At 39.8% G+C, this 18,685-nt stretch overlaps 1 protein-coding gene across 3 annotated transcripts in view; it reads right to left on the minus strand.

Annotated features, from left to right (window-relative positions):
- The window catches only part of CX3CL1 (C-X3-C motif chemokine ligand 1), a 72,471-nt gene extending 54,259 nt beyond the window's left edge, over positions 1-18,212 (minus strand). For all 3 annotated transcript variants that reach the window (XR_012473597.1, XR_012473598.1, XM_074211251.1), the window contains exons 1-2: positions 17,765-18,212; positions 4,746-4,866 (exon numbers count right to left, since the gene is read on the minus strand). Coding sequence is in view for 1 of the 3 variants with exons in the window: in XM_074211251.1 (XP_074067352.1) it covers positions 4,746-4,866; positions 17,765-17,825 (182 nt within the window). In the remaining 2 variants the exon portion in view is untranslated. The remainder of the gene's footprint in view (positions 1-4,745; positions 4,867-17,764) is intronic.
- Positions 18,213-18,685: the final 473 nt, after the last annotated feature.

The following is an 18,685-nucleotide window of genomic DNA, read 5'->3' on the forward strand; positions in this document are numbered from 1 at the left end:
AAATTAATTTAAATTGAATTGTGCTTAAAATCGAACTTCTAAAATGATTAATGGATAATTGCTAAATATTGCTAAGCTAAAAAAAATTTGAATAAAAATATTGAGACCACAACAAGTTCATATGAATATATTCATGTAATTTGGAAGATTTTGAGAGTTCTGCCTTCTGAGGTATTTAGAATGGTATATATTTGGATATAATATATATATATATGGGTGTATATATATACATATACAAAATATATATACATATATATACATATATAAAATCTATTTGTCAATATGTCAATAGCCCTTTAGCTTGTTGTAAACAGGTACAAAGTTTAGAGTAAGATAGAAATGGCATGAGATATTTATAACCCAAATTTCCTTAAAGTTTCAGATAAACTTATTTGGTATTCCCCCTTTTAACTTTGTTATTCATTAGATTAGAACTTCAAAGTTTGAACTGGTTTTTACAACATGGACTAGTTATTGAAAAACAACATTTTGAGAGTCCATACCAACTTATATTGAGATCTGATTTGTTAAGGATTCTAGCAAGAACAAATGAGAAGCCTCTATAAGTAACCTGGAGATGGAATAGGAAAATCCAAGGAGGGGTGCCCTCAGAAAGTCCTAAGAAAAGATGTGCCAGGGAACTTGACAACCACATGGGATATCTGAGATCCAGAAGGAATTGTGTTGATTGAATTGATATTGGGCAGGAGTACTGAGTTGCAGAGATTTAATACCTGTTGCTGATGTGTCCATTATTATATCCCTTTGGCTTTTGTTTTCTTTATCTGTATTCTATGTTATTTTGATTACTTTGATTTTGTTTGGGTTTTTCTCCTTCAAATTAGCCCCTAATTTTGGTCATTCTTACTATGGCTTAGCTGTGGTTGGCTAATGGTTAATGGTTAATGATTGGTTAACAGTACTGTGTATACTGCCTCTCTGTGGTCATAGGGATACCTAGAGGTTTCCTTTGAACAAAGGGGAAGGGGAAATGTTAAGGACTCTTAGGAGATCCTCTGAACTTATCTTTTGGAATTGCTGTATTTTCCAGAAACACTGGATCTGGAGCATACTGGAGGCCTAAATGTATCAAGTATAAAATTACCCCTGAGCTGATATAATTTCTTGTTGTACCCCAAGATGAATTCTATGTGTGTCCTTGGAGGCAAGACAGGTGCCAGTCAGTCTGTGATAAGCTGGGATAATGCTTGTGCAGTTGGGGTCCTTTGTTCATAAGCAGATCCTCCTGTCTTCAGATTCTAGCAGTTCCCAAGAGAAAAGAATGAGGCTTTTGCCATCACCTTACTCTTCACCATGGGGAGTGGCATTGTCTTTTATCCCACCTTTGTTGCATTGTTCTCCCCTCCCATGCCATGCCTCTTCCTGGTAACTCTTCTTCCTTTTGTTCTATTATTATAAACATGTAAACATCTGTAAAGACAGGGAACCCTTTGGCTCCCACATGCACATTTAGTTCTTTTGTAATAAAGCTGGTTTTCCCATAAGTCTGATGATGTTGTGATTGCCAGATGACATTCATAGGACCAGGATGGAAGTAATCTGTGAATGTGAGAGTATGTGTTTATATATACATATATATGCATATACATATATATATATATATATATATATATATATATATACATATGTGTGTGTGTGAGGCTATGACAAGGCCACTTGTAAGAAGAATAATTTAGTTGTCAAAGATAGGAAAGTCTACTATTATCTCTACAAAGGAGGTGTGAACCCTTCCATCTTCTCCCAAGGGTATCTTTGCTGTACTTGGACCTCATTTGGGGATTTAGGCTAAGGATTACAAATTGCTTTTGTTCCTCTTAGGGCAGCAGGCCCTCGTTTCATAAAGAAATAATCCAGTTACTACTCAGAGAAACCTGAGTACAATTTTCTCCAAACCCCTGGAATGACCATGTGAAACTTAATAAGGTATTCATAAAACTCCTGTATAATAAAACAACTATCCCAAGAAGTTTACATACTGGTTTTTTAAACTGCATTTTGATTAAGAGATACAGTCGAAGTCTTATAGATCTTATTAACTTGGGGGGGTTCCTCAAAACATGTTCTAAGACTATATGTTGTACGTGGCTAATGTGGAAATATATTTTGTATAACTGAAATAAAATCATTTACCTTCTCATAGAGGGATTAGGGGTGGAAGGGAAGGAGAGAATTCAGAACTCAAAATATTAAAAATTGTTTTAAAATTTTCACATGCATTTAGGAACTATCTAATAAAATATGTTTTTAAAATTTTTAAATTACTATATAATTGGAAATATGTTAAACATGATTGCACATGTTTACTTATTATCATGGAGAAGGGGAGAGAAGAGAGGGAGGTAGAAAAATGTGGAACTCAAAAACGTCAAAAAGATGAATGTTGAAAATTATCTTTGCATGTAATTAAAATAAATAAAATAAAATAACATTAAAAAAAAAAGTATGTTCCACACAACTAAAATACCTATTACTACCTGGTAGAATCATATCCAAATGTGCTTTTGTTGAGTAAATTTCTTCTGAGTAAAATCTTTAAATATAAACACAAATAACAATGATCATACTTTGTAACTGAACAACAGTCCCTGCTTTCTCATTCTCCCTTTTGTCAATAGAAACACCCAGTAGAGGAAATTTTAGATACCAAGACTGGAAGGCTTATCCCATAGCTTGGAATGTTTTAGGGTTTTTTTTTTGGGGGGGGAGGTTGTTGCTTTTTTTAGTGAACATTAAAAACAAAATAAAAAATTTTTATTGAGGGAAAAAAGACAATGTTGCAATGATGATGCCAACTTACTTGGGAGTTCCCTATATCAATTAAATCTAGTCCCTATCCCTAATTTATAGTTGATTTAAGAATAAAATATCTTTAATCTCATGTTCTACCTGACTTTGGTCTCAGATTAAACAATCTTTTTCACTTTAGATGAGACAGCAACAATAGAACATTTTCCTTTAAACTATTAATACTTGCTAGAGATGTTAAAAAATGGGGAGGGAAAGGGTTGGAGTGGTGGGGGCATAAAGGAACAATGGGCTGAAAAGTTTGGCCTCAGGAGGTTTGTTAATACACGCTGGTAGGTAAAATAGGAATGAGTTTGAAATATCTCAAGATCCTGTCACTCAAGCTCATATACCTGGGTATTAAAATCTCCCTCTAATGGAATTGTCTTCCTCTATTGGAATATGAGCTACTGAAGAACAGATTGTCTTGCTTTGCTATTAGTATCCATAGAATTTATCAAGGGGCTTTGCACCTTGTAAGTACTTGGTCAATGTTCCTTTATTCATTTTACCCTTTTCTAGCTCTGGGTTTCTGATACATGTTCTCTTTTTTTCAGAGTGACTTTGGGAGGGACAGTTAGGTGGCACAGTGGATGGAGCACCAGCCCTTCCCCCTCAAGAAATGAATGACTTAGGGAAATTTGGTGGGAGCAGGTGGAATCAGTATTTTGAGAAACATAAAGATGTTTCTTCAAAGATCAGTAGAAGGGGCAGCTAGGTAATACAATAGATAGAGCACTACCCCTGGAGTCAGGAGAACCTGAGTTCTAATCTGACCTCAGACACCTACTAGGTTGTGACCTTGGGCAAGTCACTGAACCTGATTGCCTCACACACTCAAAAAAAAGCCAATAGAGATTTAAATACTCACTTTTATGTAGTTTGGCTAACTAAAAATATTGACTTGAAGGGTCAATAACAGGGAAGGTAGTTTGTGATTTCTTTCTTCTTCCCATGCCTTACAAAACCCTTCACTAGTGAAAGCAAGATGGAACACTTCTTGATAGAGGTGATGAATTCAAAGTTAAGATATATATATTTGAACATGATCAATGTGGGAATTTGTTTTTCTTGATTGAGAATATTTGTTGCAAGGCTTTTCTTTTACCAAACTGGGGGTGTAGGAGTGGGAGTAGGAAGGGGACAACATAAATGCTTGCTAATTGAAAAATGAATTTTTTAAAAAAAGAAATAAGAAAGGGAGTAGATGGGAGAGAAGGTCAAGTTCTTTGGTGTATGAAGACTATTATACTGCTTGACTGCTAGCTCCCAGGAGCCTTGTATAGGGTTAAACAAATGACTTTGGATCCCCCAAGACTTAGTCCTGCTCCATAAGTTCTGTGGTAGAATAGAAAATTTGAAGAGTTTGTTATCTGGTCAAATAAGGCTCATGCCAATACCAAGACCAATGAGTAGTCAGAGATTACAATGGCCCCTTCTGACTTTGGCCAGATGCTCTCTCTGACACATATAGCCCCGGTCATGCAGCCTATAGCTCCAAGCAGAAACTGTTCAACATTATCTACAACAGGTCTTTCATTTTATGAGTTCATAAAGTACAAGTGGGTTGTCCAAGCTGACAGACAGTAAGCAGCAGTCTCAGGATTTGAACTCAGGTCTTCTGTTTCTATAACCAATACTCTTTTTTTTTTAAAATCACAGTTGGATGAATTCTAACTTCTGTCAGGATGATGATACCTTGGGTGTTAGTTGTCAGGAAATATGGGAATAAGACATCATCACAAGGATGTGGCAGAAAAGCATACTGGGAAGGAAGAGTGCCAGGGACATCCCCCAAAAGTAAATTGGCTGATTATCAAAAGATTCTTGGAGCTGCCCAATTCAGTTGCTCGATTTTTATGTGGGTAAGAGATGCTCTTCTAATAGGAAAGGGAAAGGTCAGAGGTTCTGAGAGGAGTGGGGCAATGAGAGGTACTTACATAATAGCCTGTAGTCGACAAGAAGGTGATGTCACAGTGTAGTTCTTTAAAATGCTTTGGGGCACTTTTCTGCTCATTTTGGAGCACTCCTGGGTACATTTATTCATGCCAAAATGTTGTCCTAGGGCAATGAAAGTAACCAGAATTAGGAAAGTTTCAAACATATAGCTGGTTTTTCTTCTTCAGAATTCCAGCACATTCCCCAGCTCATATCTCCACTTCCCCTCCCAATTCTTCCCCCAGCACTGGGCTTGGAGTCCCAGACTCAGAAGGTACTTTAAAAACTATCTAGGTCAGCACAGTGAATAGAGTACCAGCCCTGGAGTCAGGAGGACCTGAGTTCAAATATGACCTCAGACACTGTGTGGCCTTGGGCAAGTCACTTAACCCCCTTGCCTTGCAAAAAAAAAAAAAACAAACCTAAAAAAAATTATCTAGGCCAGCCTTCCCTTTCCCCTCTTATTTACTAAATGAGAAAACAGGCCTAGAGTAGCTTTCAGTCCAAAGTCGAACGGGGGAAGATAGAAAGATCAGGATTCAGACACACTTTCCTTGCTTTCAGACCTAGGGTTCTTTCCCCTCAACTAATTTATTTTTTGTCCTGGAAAGTTTTCCTTTTTTATTTTTTGAAATATAGCTCTGAAAAAAATAGGCTTTAAAAAAATCCCATTATGTTTCAAATGAAGCTATTTGTTTTCTGTATTGGCATAAACTTTGTGAGGGTCTTCCCTCCCAGAGTAATAGCTATGTGATGGTAAATTGAGTTCTCTTTTGTCTCAGATCTTACTTAGTCCTTAGTTGTCTTGACCTTTATCTAGCCAGTGAACTTTGAGGATTCTTTAGGAGAAAGTGAGGCTGATAACTTGGCCCAGCTTTGTTTCACTTCAATTCAATTCAAGTACAAGTAAGACACAGGCACATCACCTCCCTCCTCTTCAAGATCAAAGAATGAATAAGTTGGGAGATCCCAACTTAAAGCCTGGCTCAGCTACTTAGCACCTATTTGAAACTGGCAAGTTGCTTCACTTCTAGAGGTTTCTCTTTCTTTATAGAATGGAAAGATGGCTAAAATCCTATTTCAACATCCCAAGAGCCTCATTTTAATCGCCCTCCCCTCACTTTTCTTTTCAGTGTCATTAATCACAGTTATCCCGAGTCCATAGGTTAGTCAGACATTCAATGTTGACTCCTACTTTATTGCCATGCTTTGAGCCTCTGACGATGCTTTACCTCCCTCCTTACACCCACTCTCTCTAACCTCCTCTCCACCAACCTGGAATTTCCCCAATTTCTGCCTCTCTCCCCACTTCCAGCCAGGGAAGCTAGCTCACTCACTTCTCCCTGCCCACTCATGGCTTATGCCTTCCCACACTGTTCCTACATTTGACTCAGAGAGCCTTTGGCAAGGTACCTAAAGAATGCCATTCATTGAAACTCCATTCTTATTCTCTAATCCCTACTGTGCTTGAGATTTCATTGTATAAATTCTGATGTTTCATTCATTAATTTTTTTAGACAGGTATTTTTTAAGCCAGATTCTATGCTAAACATTTAAAACAAGTTATTTTTTGATTCTCACAACTACCCTGGAAGGTAAGCACCCCAGTTTATGGATGAGAAAACTGAGGAAGACAAAAATTAAATGACTTGTTCAGGATCTCATAGATAATAAATGCCTCAGTGGGATTAGAATTCTGGTTTTACCTGACTTAAGGCCCAGTTCTCTATCTACTGTGCCACCTAGGTGACTCTGTTTTCTTTTCTAATATTACTATCCTGAATCCCTCAATCCTGACTTCAACTCAAGCACTAGCTTCTGAAGTAGACCCTTCCTTATAGCCCCAGCTCCTAGTTCTTCTCCTCAAATGACCTTGTATTTCTTTTGTATATCTTATATATACATGTGATAGATAGAATGTGAACTGAACTGGTAGAATGTGAATCCTTGGAGGAAAGGATTGTTTTATATTTGGTTTTAAATTCTTGTTTTTAACATGATATATGGTGCATAATTTTAATATTGATTGATTAATGATTGATTGATTGATTCCTCAGTTTTTCCTTGACTCATCCCTGCTACCTAAATTCCTGCCTACTTCCTAGTTTTAACTTTCAGTACAGTTATGAGCCTTGATCCAGATCACTGTCCTAGTCTCATACTCCAGTGCTACTGTAGTTTCTAGACCCTGCCTCTTGTTGCTCTTGGTCTATTTCTGATTCAACTTATTCAAACTTTATCCATCCTTCAAGGCCTAGGTCACATGCCATCTTGTCCATGAATACTTCCTAGTCTACCCCAACCCAAATGATCTTTCTGCTTTTCTGAATACCTGCCTCAACCTGCCTTCTTTTTGTACCCATTCTTCTCCAGTTGAATTGATTGAAACAAGCTTGTGAGACATGATCCTGCTTACTTGCTTATCCTGGCCATCCATTCCTCCTCCAGGTTGTCATAGAAATATAAGCATTTGCACATAATGCGAGAGTGCATAAGCATACACTTCAGTCCCCTTCTTTCTTCTTTCCACCATATTCTCTACCACCTCTACATCAAAGCTTAGCAGGGAGGAGAGAGAAGACTTGGGAAACCTCATAACATGCCCAGGTTAATGCCACATTTCCCTAGGGTAGTCTAATACTGCAAAAGACACACAGGACCCTGGACTACCGACTTGAGAAAACTATCCCTTCCTCCCATCTGAGAGTCTCCCAGGAGAGTTGCTGAGTTATTGTGTCAGTCCAGAGATATAATCTTGGAGGCTGAAGCAAAAGTCTCTATGAGTCATTGAGGAAACTTCTCCCTTCCCCCTGTTTCCTTCCTTAGGAATCAAAATGCAAAAGTAAATGAAACTTTGAAGACTTTTTAATCCACCTCCCCTACTGGCATTGGGCTACTGTAGAGGACCTCAACATAACTCAGATGCTGTCCCCAAGGCTTCTGCCCTCTCCTAACCATGACTGTCTTCAGCTGACCATGACCAAGATGGACATGAAATGACTTCTGAACCTCCAAAGGAAATCTAGGAACCTGCTTAGGTCACTGAAATGACCTCTTCTAGGCTCAGTATTACTTAAGCTAGGAAGAGCCATGTTCATCCTCTTCCTGGAGCAGGACCTAAACAAACTGAACCTTGAGGCAGGTTCTCCTGGGCACTCCAAAGCAAAGGTTGGAGCTCCTAAGGAGATAGGAATTTCCCTATCCCTAGACTCCTATTAAAACATTTAAGCCTAGGATGAAGGTCACCAAGCTGTATGTATCTTCTCCAGTATTAAATTGGATACTTAATGCTATACAAATACTAAATGATAAGAGTATCATTTATAGAGTATTTTATGGGTTTATAAAGCAGTTTACAACCACTCTCATGTGAGTCAGCTATTATTATCTTCATTTTACAGATTAGAAAACAAAGGGCTAGATGGGCTTAATCACTCAATCTGGGTCACAGTAAGTGTTAAAGGAAGAATTTAAACATAATTTCTTTCCTGATTCCAGGTCCCTTTCCTGCATAATTCTTCCTTGACCTCCTGATAAAAAGATTTCCTGGTCTGCTGTAGAGTGGTTAGATTGAACTTCTCCCCAGTGACAAGGAGACCATAAAGACAGAGAAAGTCAGAATGATGGATGGATATCTATGAGTATAGACCCTAATACCAAGGTCATTCTACAGATCCCTGAGTTTCTTATTAGATGATCTACTCATGATTGGTGAGTTCAGAGATACTTGAGGTCTGCATACCCCAGACTGGAAAATTTGCAAGTGACTCCAACTGATTTTCAGCTTCAATACTGAGAAGAACATTGTTTCTCTCTTATATCAATAGCCAGTTATTGAATTAGAATTAAGGTTTTTCCCTTTCCTTTTCCTCGATGAAAAATCATTTCCTGTAGGTTATTCAGGTAACCTCTGAAGTTTAAGGTTTGTAATGAAATGAAATCTTGGTCATAACAGATCTGTTCAAAAGGTAACTAAATTTTAGTTTAGATGAATTGGTGGATTCCAACCCCTTTTGTTTTATTCAGACAGGTCTGGTTAAAAGTGAATTACCCCTCTTGTCTAAATTACCCTAGACATGGTGATATGGGTATAGATGAGTCTCTTTGACCAGACTGAGTAATCAGTCATTTCCTCCAGACTCTTATTAGAATAAACCCACCTCTCATTGTAATGTACATTCTCTCATTACTTGTTAGTCAGAGTTGATTTCTACCTCATTGCACCCCCTTTTCCAAAGGCTTTATAAGTACTGAAAACTTCACAAGTTCTCCTTGATCATCAAGAGGAACAAATGAGTCCATTTTGATGATTATTTGCTAACTGTAGTTAATAAAATCGATTATAATTTACCCAGAAACTGTCTCTCAGAAATTTCTGATCTATATAATTTAAACTACACAGACTAGGCAGCCCAGTGGATAGAGTATCAGTCCTGGAGTCCAAATCTGACCTCACACACTTAATTTGCCTAGCTGTGCAACCTTGAGCAAGTCACTTAACCCCATTGCCTTAAGTTAAAAAAAAAAGTCCATAAACTACACAGTCCCTAACTACTGTGATCATTTTGATTTAGTCTATAGAGTCTATTTCCTGGGAGAATGATGGATGTAGCTTGATTTCCTACAGTCAGATCAAGCTGGTGCTAAGGTATTAGAGATATAAATTGGTTTGTGTTTTTTTTTTCCTTTGAGGCACCAGTTCCATCATTAAGTTAACTTAAAGTTAGAGTGACTACCTCATGGCATCACTTCCCCTCCTAGAACAAAGGACAAATCATCATCATCATCATCATCATCATCATCATCATCATTATCATCATCATCATCATCATCAGAGTGACTACCACCCTGTTCTTCAAAAAACTGAAAATGACTACCAGAGATCACCCAGAGCAAGCCCAACCACATTTTGCTACTTTAATGAATCACTGACGTGAATACTCTCCCAATAATGCAAAGCATAATCTATTGATATTTGCCTTCCATGAGTGATTCTTGTCCAAAAGCTCCCATTGATGTATTCAGTGTTTATCCACAATGTTTGACTCTAATAAGTGTGCTGACCAATCAGTTCCATGGTTTGTTTGTCTTACTGAATATCATAGACGGACATTTTTCATTCATTTAATTTTTCCTCTATGAATAGTTAGAACTCTTGAGTGACTATGATCTCACCTAGGAAGTTCTACAATGTTTTGTGAATAGTTAGCTCTTGAAGGATTATGATCTCACTTAGGAAGTTCTACAATGCTCTGGGACCTGACACAATCAACACAGTGTCATATTGCAAAAAGGATCATCTGAATGACTTCAATATTTAAAGGTAAACACTTTTTGACTTGGCCTTGGCATTGTACATTCTCCAAGACTATGACAAATAGGGCACAAACTCCCTAATTTGGGGGAATTGTATATCTCATTTAATATTTGTAATCAAAGTGTCATATAAAGAGAAGTTCAGAAAAGGAAGCACAAAGTAGCAGGCAACTTTTCAAATGTAAATTTTATTGTATATTTTAATAGAGAAGGTGGCATAGTAGACAGAATAGCAGGTCTGAAGTCAGTAGGACCTGAGTTCAAAGTGAGCCTCAGACACTTATTAGCTGTTGTGACTCTGAACAAATTTCTCAACCCTGTTTGCCTCAGTTACTTCATGTGTAAAGTGAACTGGAGAAGTAAATGGCAAGCCACTCCATCATCTCTGTCAAGAGAACCCCAAATGGAGTCACTAAGAGTCAGACATGATTGAGCAACAAGTTATCTGTCATTATGTCTTTTAAAGATTTTTGCATGATTTTGACATAGGGAGATAGTTTGTTGGAATTTGTTGGAATTTATGGAGATACGGATATATATATATATATATATATATATATATATATATATATATATATGTATATATCAGTTAAACCTTTTTTATAATTTTTTTAAAATTCTGAATTTAAACCCCCCAAAAAAAGAGTATTCACAAATCCACAGCAGGAAACAAAATGGTAAGATTTGTGGTTTTTATATAATTTGCTTTACAAAATTTTTTTAAAGAATACAACAAATTCTAAATCAAAAAATTACCTGGGGCAGCTAGTTAGTACAGTAGATAGAGTACTGCTCTGAAGTCAGGAAGACCTGAGTTCAAATTTAGCCCAGGGCCCATAATACTTACTTAGCTGTGTGACCTTAGACAAATCAATTTAACCCCATTGCCTTGCAAAAAAAACCCAAACAAACAAAAACTCCTAAAGTTTTGTGCTTCCTCCTGAATTTCCATTCTCTTCTATACTTTTTTAAAAAAAAAGTTTAACTAGGGAATCAGAGTTAAGTGACTTGTCCAGGGTTACACAACTAGTAATATGAAATGACTGAGGTTAGATTTGAACTCGGGTCCTACTGACTCCAGGGCCAGTGCTCTATTCACGGTGTCACCCTAGCTGCCCTTCTATATATTTAAAAAAAATTCAATAGTCTTTTATTGGCTATAATTTGTTAATAGTTTAACTTTCTGCTCCTCCCCCAGTTAAGAAACAAAATAAGAGAAGGGGATAGCGGGTAGAAATCCTTGCAGAGACAACAACCAAAAATGTACCTGCGTCAAACCTCTCCCTCTGTTGTGCTTTTAGATTAGAGGATGAAGTGGGGCAGTCAGCCCTGCTTGGTCATCCTGAATCACTGGGGTTTCTGCATCAACTTCCATCTTCTAGGGTTAGGCCTATCTGGATCTCTGAGGTTCAGAGTGCTGGCTCTTCAGGACCTTCTGTGGAATCTTAAGTCAAAGTGCTAGGGATCTCTGAGCTACTAGAAACCTGGGCTCTCAGTTTGCATATTACTACATTGTACTGATCATTGACATTCCTTGGGGTTTTCCAGGTTCCCTGGAGTTGTTTCAGTTGAGCCCTCTACTCTTGCTGCCTCTTGATACAGACTGCTCTTCCAATTTATTAGCTTGAGCTGGTGATAGTTTTTTGAATAATTCTGGGTTGACATTGTTGTATTTTGTCATTAGAGTATTCTTTGGTCTGATGTGAATTTTAGATTTTTGTTGAAGTAAGTATTTGGGAACTTCTTGGTTAGCTGTCTACATGAGTTAAACTTCTTTAGGAAATGGATATAATCTGTTGTCTATTTTTTTATCCTTTCCCCATCTTTCTATCATTGTTTAAATAGGTCAAATTGAAGTTATTTTAAGTTTATACCATTATTCTCATTTTTAGTATTTTTAGCTTTATATTCTTTTGATCTTTGCTTTAACAAATCTCTTGCACAACCTTGGAGAACCAAGGACCACTTCTACATCGTGAAAGAGTTCAAGGTGAGATTTTGTGGTGGCCCAAAATCTTGCAGAGAGGATTTTTTCAATGGACAATGGGACACAAATTTTATGGCCATGGGTCTAGTCAGTGCTGGATACACACACACACACACACACACACACACACACACACACACACACACATACACAAATTATTTGACTGCTTACATAGTAGTAAATAAGGGGTGCCACAATACAACCCTATTCATGCAAAAATTCCCTTAACTCCTCTATCCCAGTGCCTGGCATTTCTACCACTAGTTTAGTCCTTAAAAACCTCCTTGAGGGAATAAGTGCATCTAAAGATCACAGGGTCATGACTCATTGATCTGGAAAAAGGATTTAGAACTCATCTAGCTTTATAGAGATGAAACTGGGGCCAAGAAATGTTACTAATTAAAAAAATGTCTACGGTGGTATTTGAACCTTTATCTTCCTGACTCAGAGTGTAGCACTCTGTTCACTATATCATGCTATCTTTTGCAGAGAAAAAAAGAGGAGCCAATAGGGTGTGGTTGAGGGCCAAGAGGTGTTACAAATGCAGGAGCTGGGTTAGAGGTCGGAAAGATCATTTATAGCTATGGGGGAATGCACAAAAGTATTTGATCCTATCCATCAGAAACAATAGTCAAGGAATAAGTCAAGAGTGACATTTTTGGAGGAGAGGAACATAAGCAGAGATACATAAGTAGGAAAGTGATGAATCAATTCTGGGAATATCAATTCAGCTATTATGGCTCAATCATCAGGCATGTGCAGAGGAATGTTTGATAAAATTGGACAGGTTGAGTAGAGTCTTGGTACGATCTGTAAATTCCTCCACAAACTGAGGGAAAAAAATTGGATCTTTTCATAATCTTTTATTCTGGATTGGGAAAACAAGGAGACTGCTAAGCATAGCACAATTTTTGATCAGGGGGCATAATAAACCAAGTTGTGAATGGAATACTTTGAGAACAAATAGCCTATTAAAAAAGATATTTATAGAAAGTTAAGCTGGTACTCTTAATTGTTCTGTCTAGTGAAACAAAGAATATCTTCAGAGTAATCATAAGTCAATAATTAGCATGTTGGACTGGAGTTGGGAAAATCTGAATTCAAGACCTACTCACAAATAGCAACTAGTTTAGGGCAGCTAGGTGGTACAGTGGATAGAGCACTGGCCCTGGAGTCAGGAATACCTGAGTTCAAATCCAACCTCAGACACTTAATATTTACCTAGCTGTGTGGCCTTGGGCAAGTCACTTAACCCCATTGTCTTGCAAAAACCTAAAAAAAAAAAAAAATAGCAACTAGCTGTAAGACCATAGGCAAATAGTTTGATCTCTTTGGTTCTCAGTTCTTCATCTGTAAAATAAGGGACTTGGATTTATGACCTCTAAGAACCCTTTCAACTCTAATTCTAACATTCCTCTGATTCTTGGACATCTAAACCATTATTTCTGCCTCTGGTCATGGAAGTAAATTCATACCCAGTAGCATCCTTTGAGAATATGTTCCTATTCTCCCTCCAGGTCATCCTTATGTTTCTATCTTTTTCTTCAAGGCTTCCAGAAGCCCTGAGTTGGATCTGAAAACAACAAAATTTCTCTCTCTCTCTCTCTCTCTCTCTCTCTCTCTCTCTCTCTCTCTCTCTCTCTCTCATCACGAAATCCTGAGTTCAAATCCAGTCTCCAACACTGAGTGATGCTGGGTAAATCACTAACCTGTTTGCCTCAGTTTCTTCAACTGTAAAATTACTATAATAATAGTGCCTATCTCCTAAGATTATGTTGAAGATCAAATGAGATAAAGCACTCAGCTATAAAAAAGTTTTAAAATAAGCTTTTAAAATCCAAAGCCTGGTACATAGTAGACATTTAATATTTGCTTTTCCTTTCTTTCTCTTCCTTCCTTCTTCCCTTCCTTTTCTTCCTTCCTTCTTTCCTTTCTTCTTTCCTCTCTCCCCTCCTCGCTCCCTTCTTTCCTTCCTTACTTTTTTTTCCCCTTTCTTTCTTCCCTCCCTGGTTATTCTTTCCTCTCCTGGGGTGGGAGACAGAGGAGAAGATGAGAATAGTAATGAGGAGCCCTGACATAGGAGGCTGCAAAGATAGCTAACTAGTTCTATGAGCTTCCTGTGATAAGAGAAAGTATCTGCCACTAATTCATCTCTTAACATCTTTACACCTTATTTTCCTCATCTATAAAATGGAGTGAAGTGGATTAGATGACTTTCCTAAGGTTCATCACAACGTTAGTAGCCCATGTTTCCTGAGTCTTAGGGAGTGCTATGGCTCCAGGGTAGCCTCAGATCACTCCATCTCCATTCCACCCTTGGCTCTGCACCATCCCCACCCTCACTCCCCATCCACTCTCCACAACAGTGCTACCCAACACTCCATTGTGATCCCCCCCCCCTTAGAACAGACAAGAAGAGCTTACAAAAAAGAAAGGAAGAAACTAAGACTTTTTTATCCCTTTCTTTCCTGGGGAGTGAGTGGGAGTGAATGCGTCAGTGCTTGGGAAAAAAAAGAACTGCTCCGGACTTGTTTCTGCAGGTTTGTTATATAATACAGTTAAGTCTCTTTATCAAAAAGAAGAAAAGCAACCATTTCAGGGAAGTCACAGACTCCCTCTTGCATAAGCAAGATATGACAGGCCCAAGGCCCAGAGTGGAAGACCTCTCTCACCCTCACCTTCACCCTCACCTTCATCCACATTCTCATCCCCCTCCCTCTCCTCCACACCTGAGCATCTCCATACCTCTGGTTTCAGGACTCTCCCAGAGGTCTTTCCAATCTTATAGGGCTACCTTAGCTGCTCCAGAGAAAAGATTCACAAAACAAATACCATAAACAATGTAAGAATCATCTGGTTCATTGTTCTTTGTGTGCATGTGTGGTAGTGGGTGAAAATGGTAGGATTTAGAGTCAAGGTACCAGGGTTCAAATCCTGATCCAATTGTTATTTTGGTTAATTAACCTCTCTGGTCTTTAATTTCCTGTGATATTGGGATATGGGGGATTGTACTATTAGATGACTTCTATTGTCCTCTCCAGCACCTAATCTATGGTCCTCATTTTACAGAGGAAAAAAACTGAGTTCCAGGGATATTCAATGATTCGCTCTGTGGTTACTAACTGAGGTAGCAGCAGAGTTCATGAATCCTGTCTCCTATTCATTTGCCTTTACATTCCATCACCTCTCCTGGGTATCCTCTGTTAATGGGCCTCAAGTTTGACTATAAAGAATTGACTTCATCCTGGGGATTTCTGAAGTCAATAGAGAGCACCCCAAATATGAGAATTTCAATACAGGCTCAGTATCCTAGACAATGGTTGGAGGCATTGTCCATGCAGTTGCCTTTAGCCTTAGATCAAGCTGATGTAAAGCCCCTTGAGACTCAGGCCCTTCTTCAGAAACACAGGAAGAAGAACATAGGATTTTGCTATATGGGGTTGACACCCTCTTGCCCTTGACCACAACAATAATAAAAATCACTTCCATTTCAATAGCTTTATGGTTTTTTCATAACACCTCCACTTGAATTTGATGACAAAGCCTTTGATAATATATTCCCATTTAAGAGAGAGGAAAACTGAGGGACTGAGAGGGTCAGTGATTTGCCCCAAATCAAAGAAGGGGTGGTAGAGTTATGCCTTCCAATCCTGCCTCTATTAACTATGTAATCACAGGTCAATTGTCTGAGTCTTGGTTTCCTCAGCTGTAAAAGGAGGGAGTTGGTCTCTATCCTTTCCAGTTTTGAATTTATAAACCTATGTATGAGTAGAACCCAGGTCTCCAAACTCCCAGTTCCTTTCCTTTGCACATTATATTTTCTCCATGCCTCCATAGAGGATTGGTCCAGAATTAAGAGTTGCCCTTCCCTTACTCCGAATCTGGGTTTCTTCTATCTCTATCCACTACCCCATACATAGACCCCTCCCCTTCCCCCAACAAGTTAAAAACAAGCCCCAGGGTGATCAGAAAGATTCTAACCATCTTTTTTTTTTTTAAGTAGAACCAAAGTAGCATTCATTCTACAAGGAGGAAGGAAAACCAGCTTCTTGACTTTCTATGAAATGACTCCTCTCAGCTGAGATTACCAGCAACTCCCTCTTCAAAAAAAGAAAAAGAAAAAAGAAACCCAGATTCAGAGACTCATGATTCCCTCTAGCTTTCTAGTCCCTTCCAGCTCTGCCCCTTCCTTGTAAGAAAACACCTGGATGTTGTGTTTTTTTGGAGAAGGTTCTTCTACAGTGTATATGTTAATCTCACAGAGGTTGGTCTACTCTGCCAGAGACACTGGTTTGAAGGTCTAAAGTCTTGTAATTAATGGCTCTATATGTGAGGGAAGTGAGCTGATCTCTTAGGAGCTTTTGATTCTCTACAATCAATATCTAGAGCTGGAAGGGACCTTAAGAGTGGAAGAAATTGAGACCAGAAGGGATAAGTAACTTGCCCAAGCTCACAAAAACAGCCAGTAGCAGAAATGGTATTTGTACCCAGGCCCTTTGTCTCCAAATCCAGGACTGCAACCTCCTAGGCTGAGGAACCCTATTTACTGGAGTGTTCCACTAGGGAGGCATGTAAGTGTGAAGAATGGCGACAGATGCATCCTCAAAGGTCAGGGTCTGGCTTAGGGAATAGATAGGCCTATTCCATTTGGTGGATTTGTGGTCCTAAGTGTTTCTTGATGAAAAGGCCTAAAAAATGCAATGGGTACCTGGTCAAAGACCAGGAACTGTATAGTTCCAAAGCACCAAATACAATTATTCAGAGATTTCAGGAAAGTTTGAACAGGAATAGTTATATATTAAACCAATTAACCTCTCTGGACTTTCCAGTGAATTATTGCTATTTTGCCAGAAAACCCTCCCACCCCACCCCCCTTCAAGCTAGCTCCACCCCATCAAGGGGCTGCTCCTCCTTCCCCAAGCTACCTGGGAATTCATAAAACATCTTCCCTTGTAGGTATTAGTCATCTCTTCAGAACTACCTGCCCCCAGAGTATGCAGACAACTAGGGTGGACTACCACGAACCCCCAATCGAATCCAATAAGCAGTCATTGTCCTTCATCTGCCCTTTCTCTCCTCCCACCCTCAGTCTCTGTCATTTAGCTCCGAGAGATCCTGAGGTAGCGATGGAAAGCTCCCTGGTTCAGGAACTGAGACCTAAATTCTAGAAGGCTCTGCCACTGCCTTCTTTACCTGTGTCCTTGGTGGCTCCCCTCACCTTGCCTCAGGGCCTCTGTTGCCTCCTCTATAAAATAAGAGATTTGGATCAGATGATCTCTAAGGTCTGGAGCGGCTCTGCCTTTCCTTTGGTGTGACATTTGCAAAGGACTCATCCTAACGAATCCTCCATCCAGGGCAGAGCAAGGCCCCTCTTGGTTAGTCACTAATACATATTTTAAGAATCAGGGCTGTAGCACATTGCCCCATTCCCCTACCTACCAGCTTCCCTGTACAACGGCTCCCAATCTAAAGGAGGACAGTGGAGGAGGTGGGGGATGCTGAGCACCCCACCGCTACCCCCATTCTTCCACCTTATTAATTAATAAAGGGTCTTGGAGCAAGTTATTGGCATGGTGGGAGAGGGTTGGGACCCTGGGTCCGACCAGCCTCAGCTCTTCCTACTAATCTGAAATGAATTGGATCAGCCGGGGAGCGCAGCCTCTGGGGAGGGCGGCCGGGGATGGAGCTGCGGCTGCCATCCTCCCGGGGAGGACTCACCTGCCAGCGGGGCCATCAGAGGGAGGAAGACAGCTAGGAAGAGCAGCTTCGCGGACCCCATGGCAGCCAGCGCTGCGGATGCCAAGGCTGCTGCGGGCGAGGAGCCGGGGGCCACGTCCCGCAGCCTCTAAGGGTCTCCCCGGGGTCCCTGGCGCAGCGGCTCCCGACAATCCCGGACTCCCCGGCTAGCTCCGACTTGGGAACCGCTGACACTGGAGTCTGGTCCCTCTCTTCCTCTGTCTCTCCCTCTCTGCCTCCTCACCCCCCAGCTCGGTGGGAGGAGAAAGGAAGGGAGATGGAGCGCCCCTCTTGCCACAGATTGATCAGGAGGTTGCCAAGTAACAGTCGGGGAAGAGAGCTTTTCGGCTCAGCTCCCGCAGCATCGGAGGAGGGAGCCGAAGGTGAAACCGGGGATCATTCCCAGCCCACTGCTTTCCCCCTCCCGCTCAGCCCTGCCAGGCCATTGGTTCTTTAAATAAACATTCCCTGCCGGAGAGAGAGTGGATTCCAACCACGTGCTCCTTCCTCCTCTCCAACAGAATAATTTTTTTTTCCTTTTTCCTGTTCCTTGGCTCTTCGTGAACCTTCCATTCATTGTAGGAGCCTAAGGTGGACTATAGTAGTCATTTATAGAACATAGAAAAATCAGGAAGGGATCTTCCTTAGGATTCCTTAGAATGTCAAAGCTAAAAGGGGCCTTAGGACATGGAATAACGTCAGAACTGGAAAGGACTCTAGGTTACAGGATGACAGGACTAGAATTGTAAACTGGTATAAAGAGAAGGAACTTTGAAGTTCACCTAATCTATCTAGTCTAGCCTTCTTATTTCACATGCGGAGAAACTGAGGAAAAGGAAATGACCTTGGCAGCCAGGTGGCACAGTGGAATAGGGGCCTGGAGTCAGGAAGACCTGACTTCAA

This window comes from Macrotis lagotis, chromosome 1 (assembly GCF_037893015.1).
Source record: "Macrotis lagotis isolate mMagLag1 chromosome 1, bilby.v1.9.chrom.fasta, whole genome shotgun sequence".
NCBI lineage: Eukaryota > Metazoa > Chordata > Mammalia > Peramelemorphia > Peramelidae > Macrotis > Macrotis lagotis.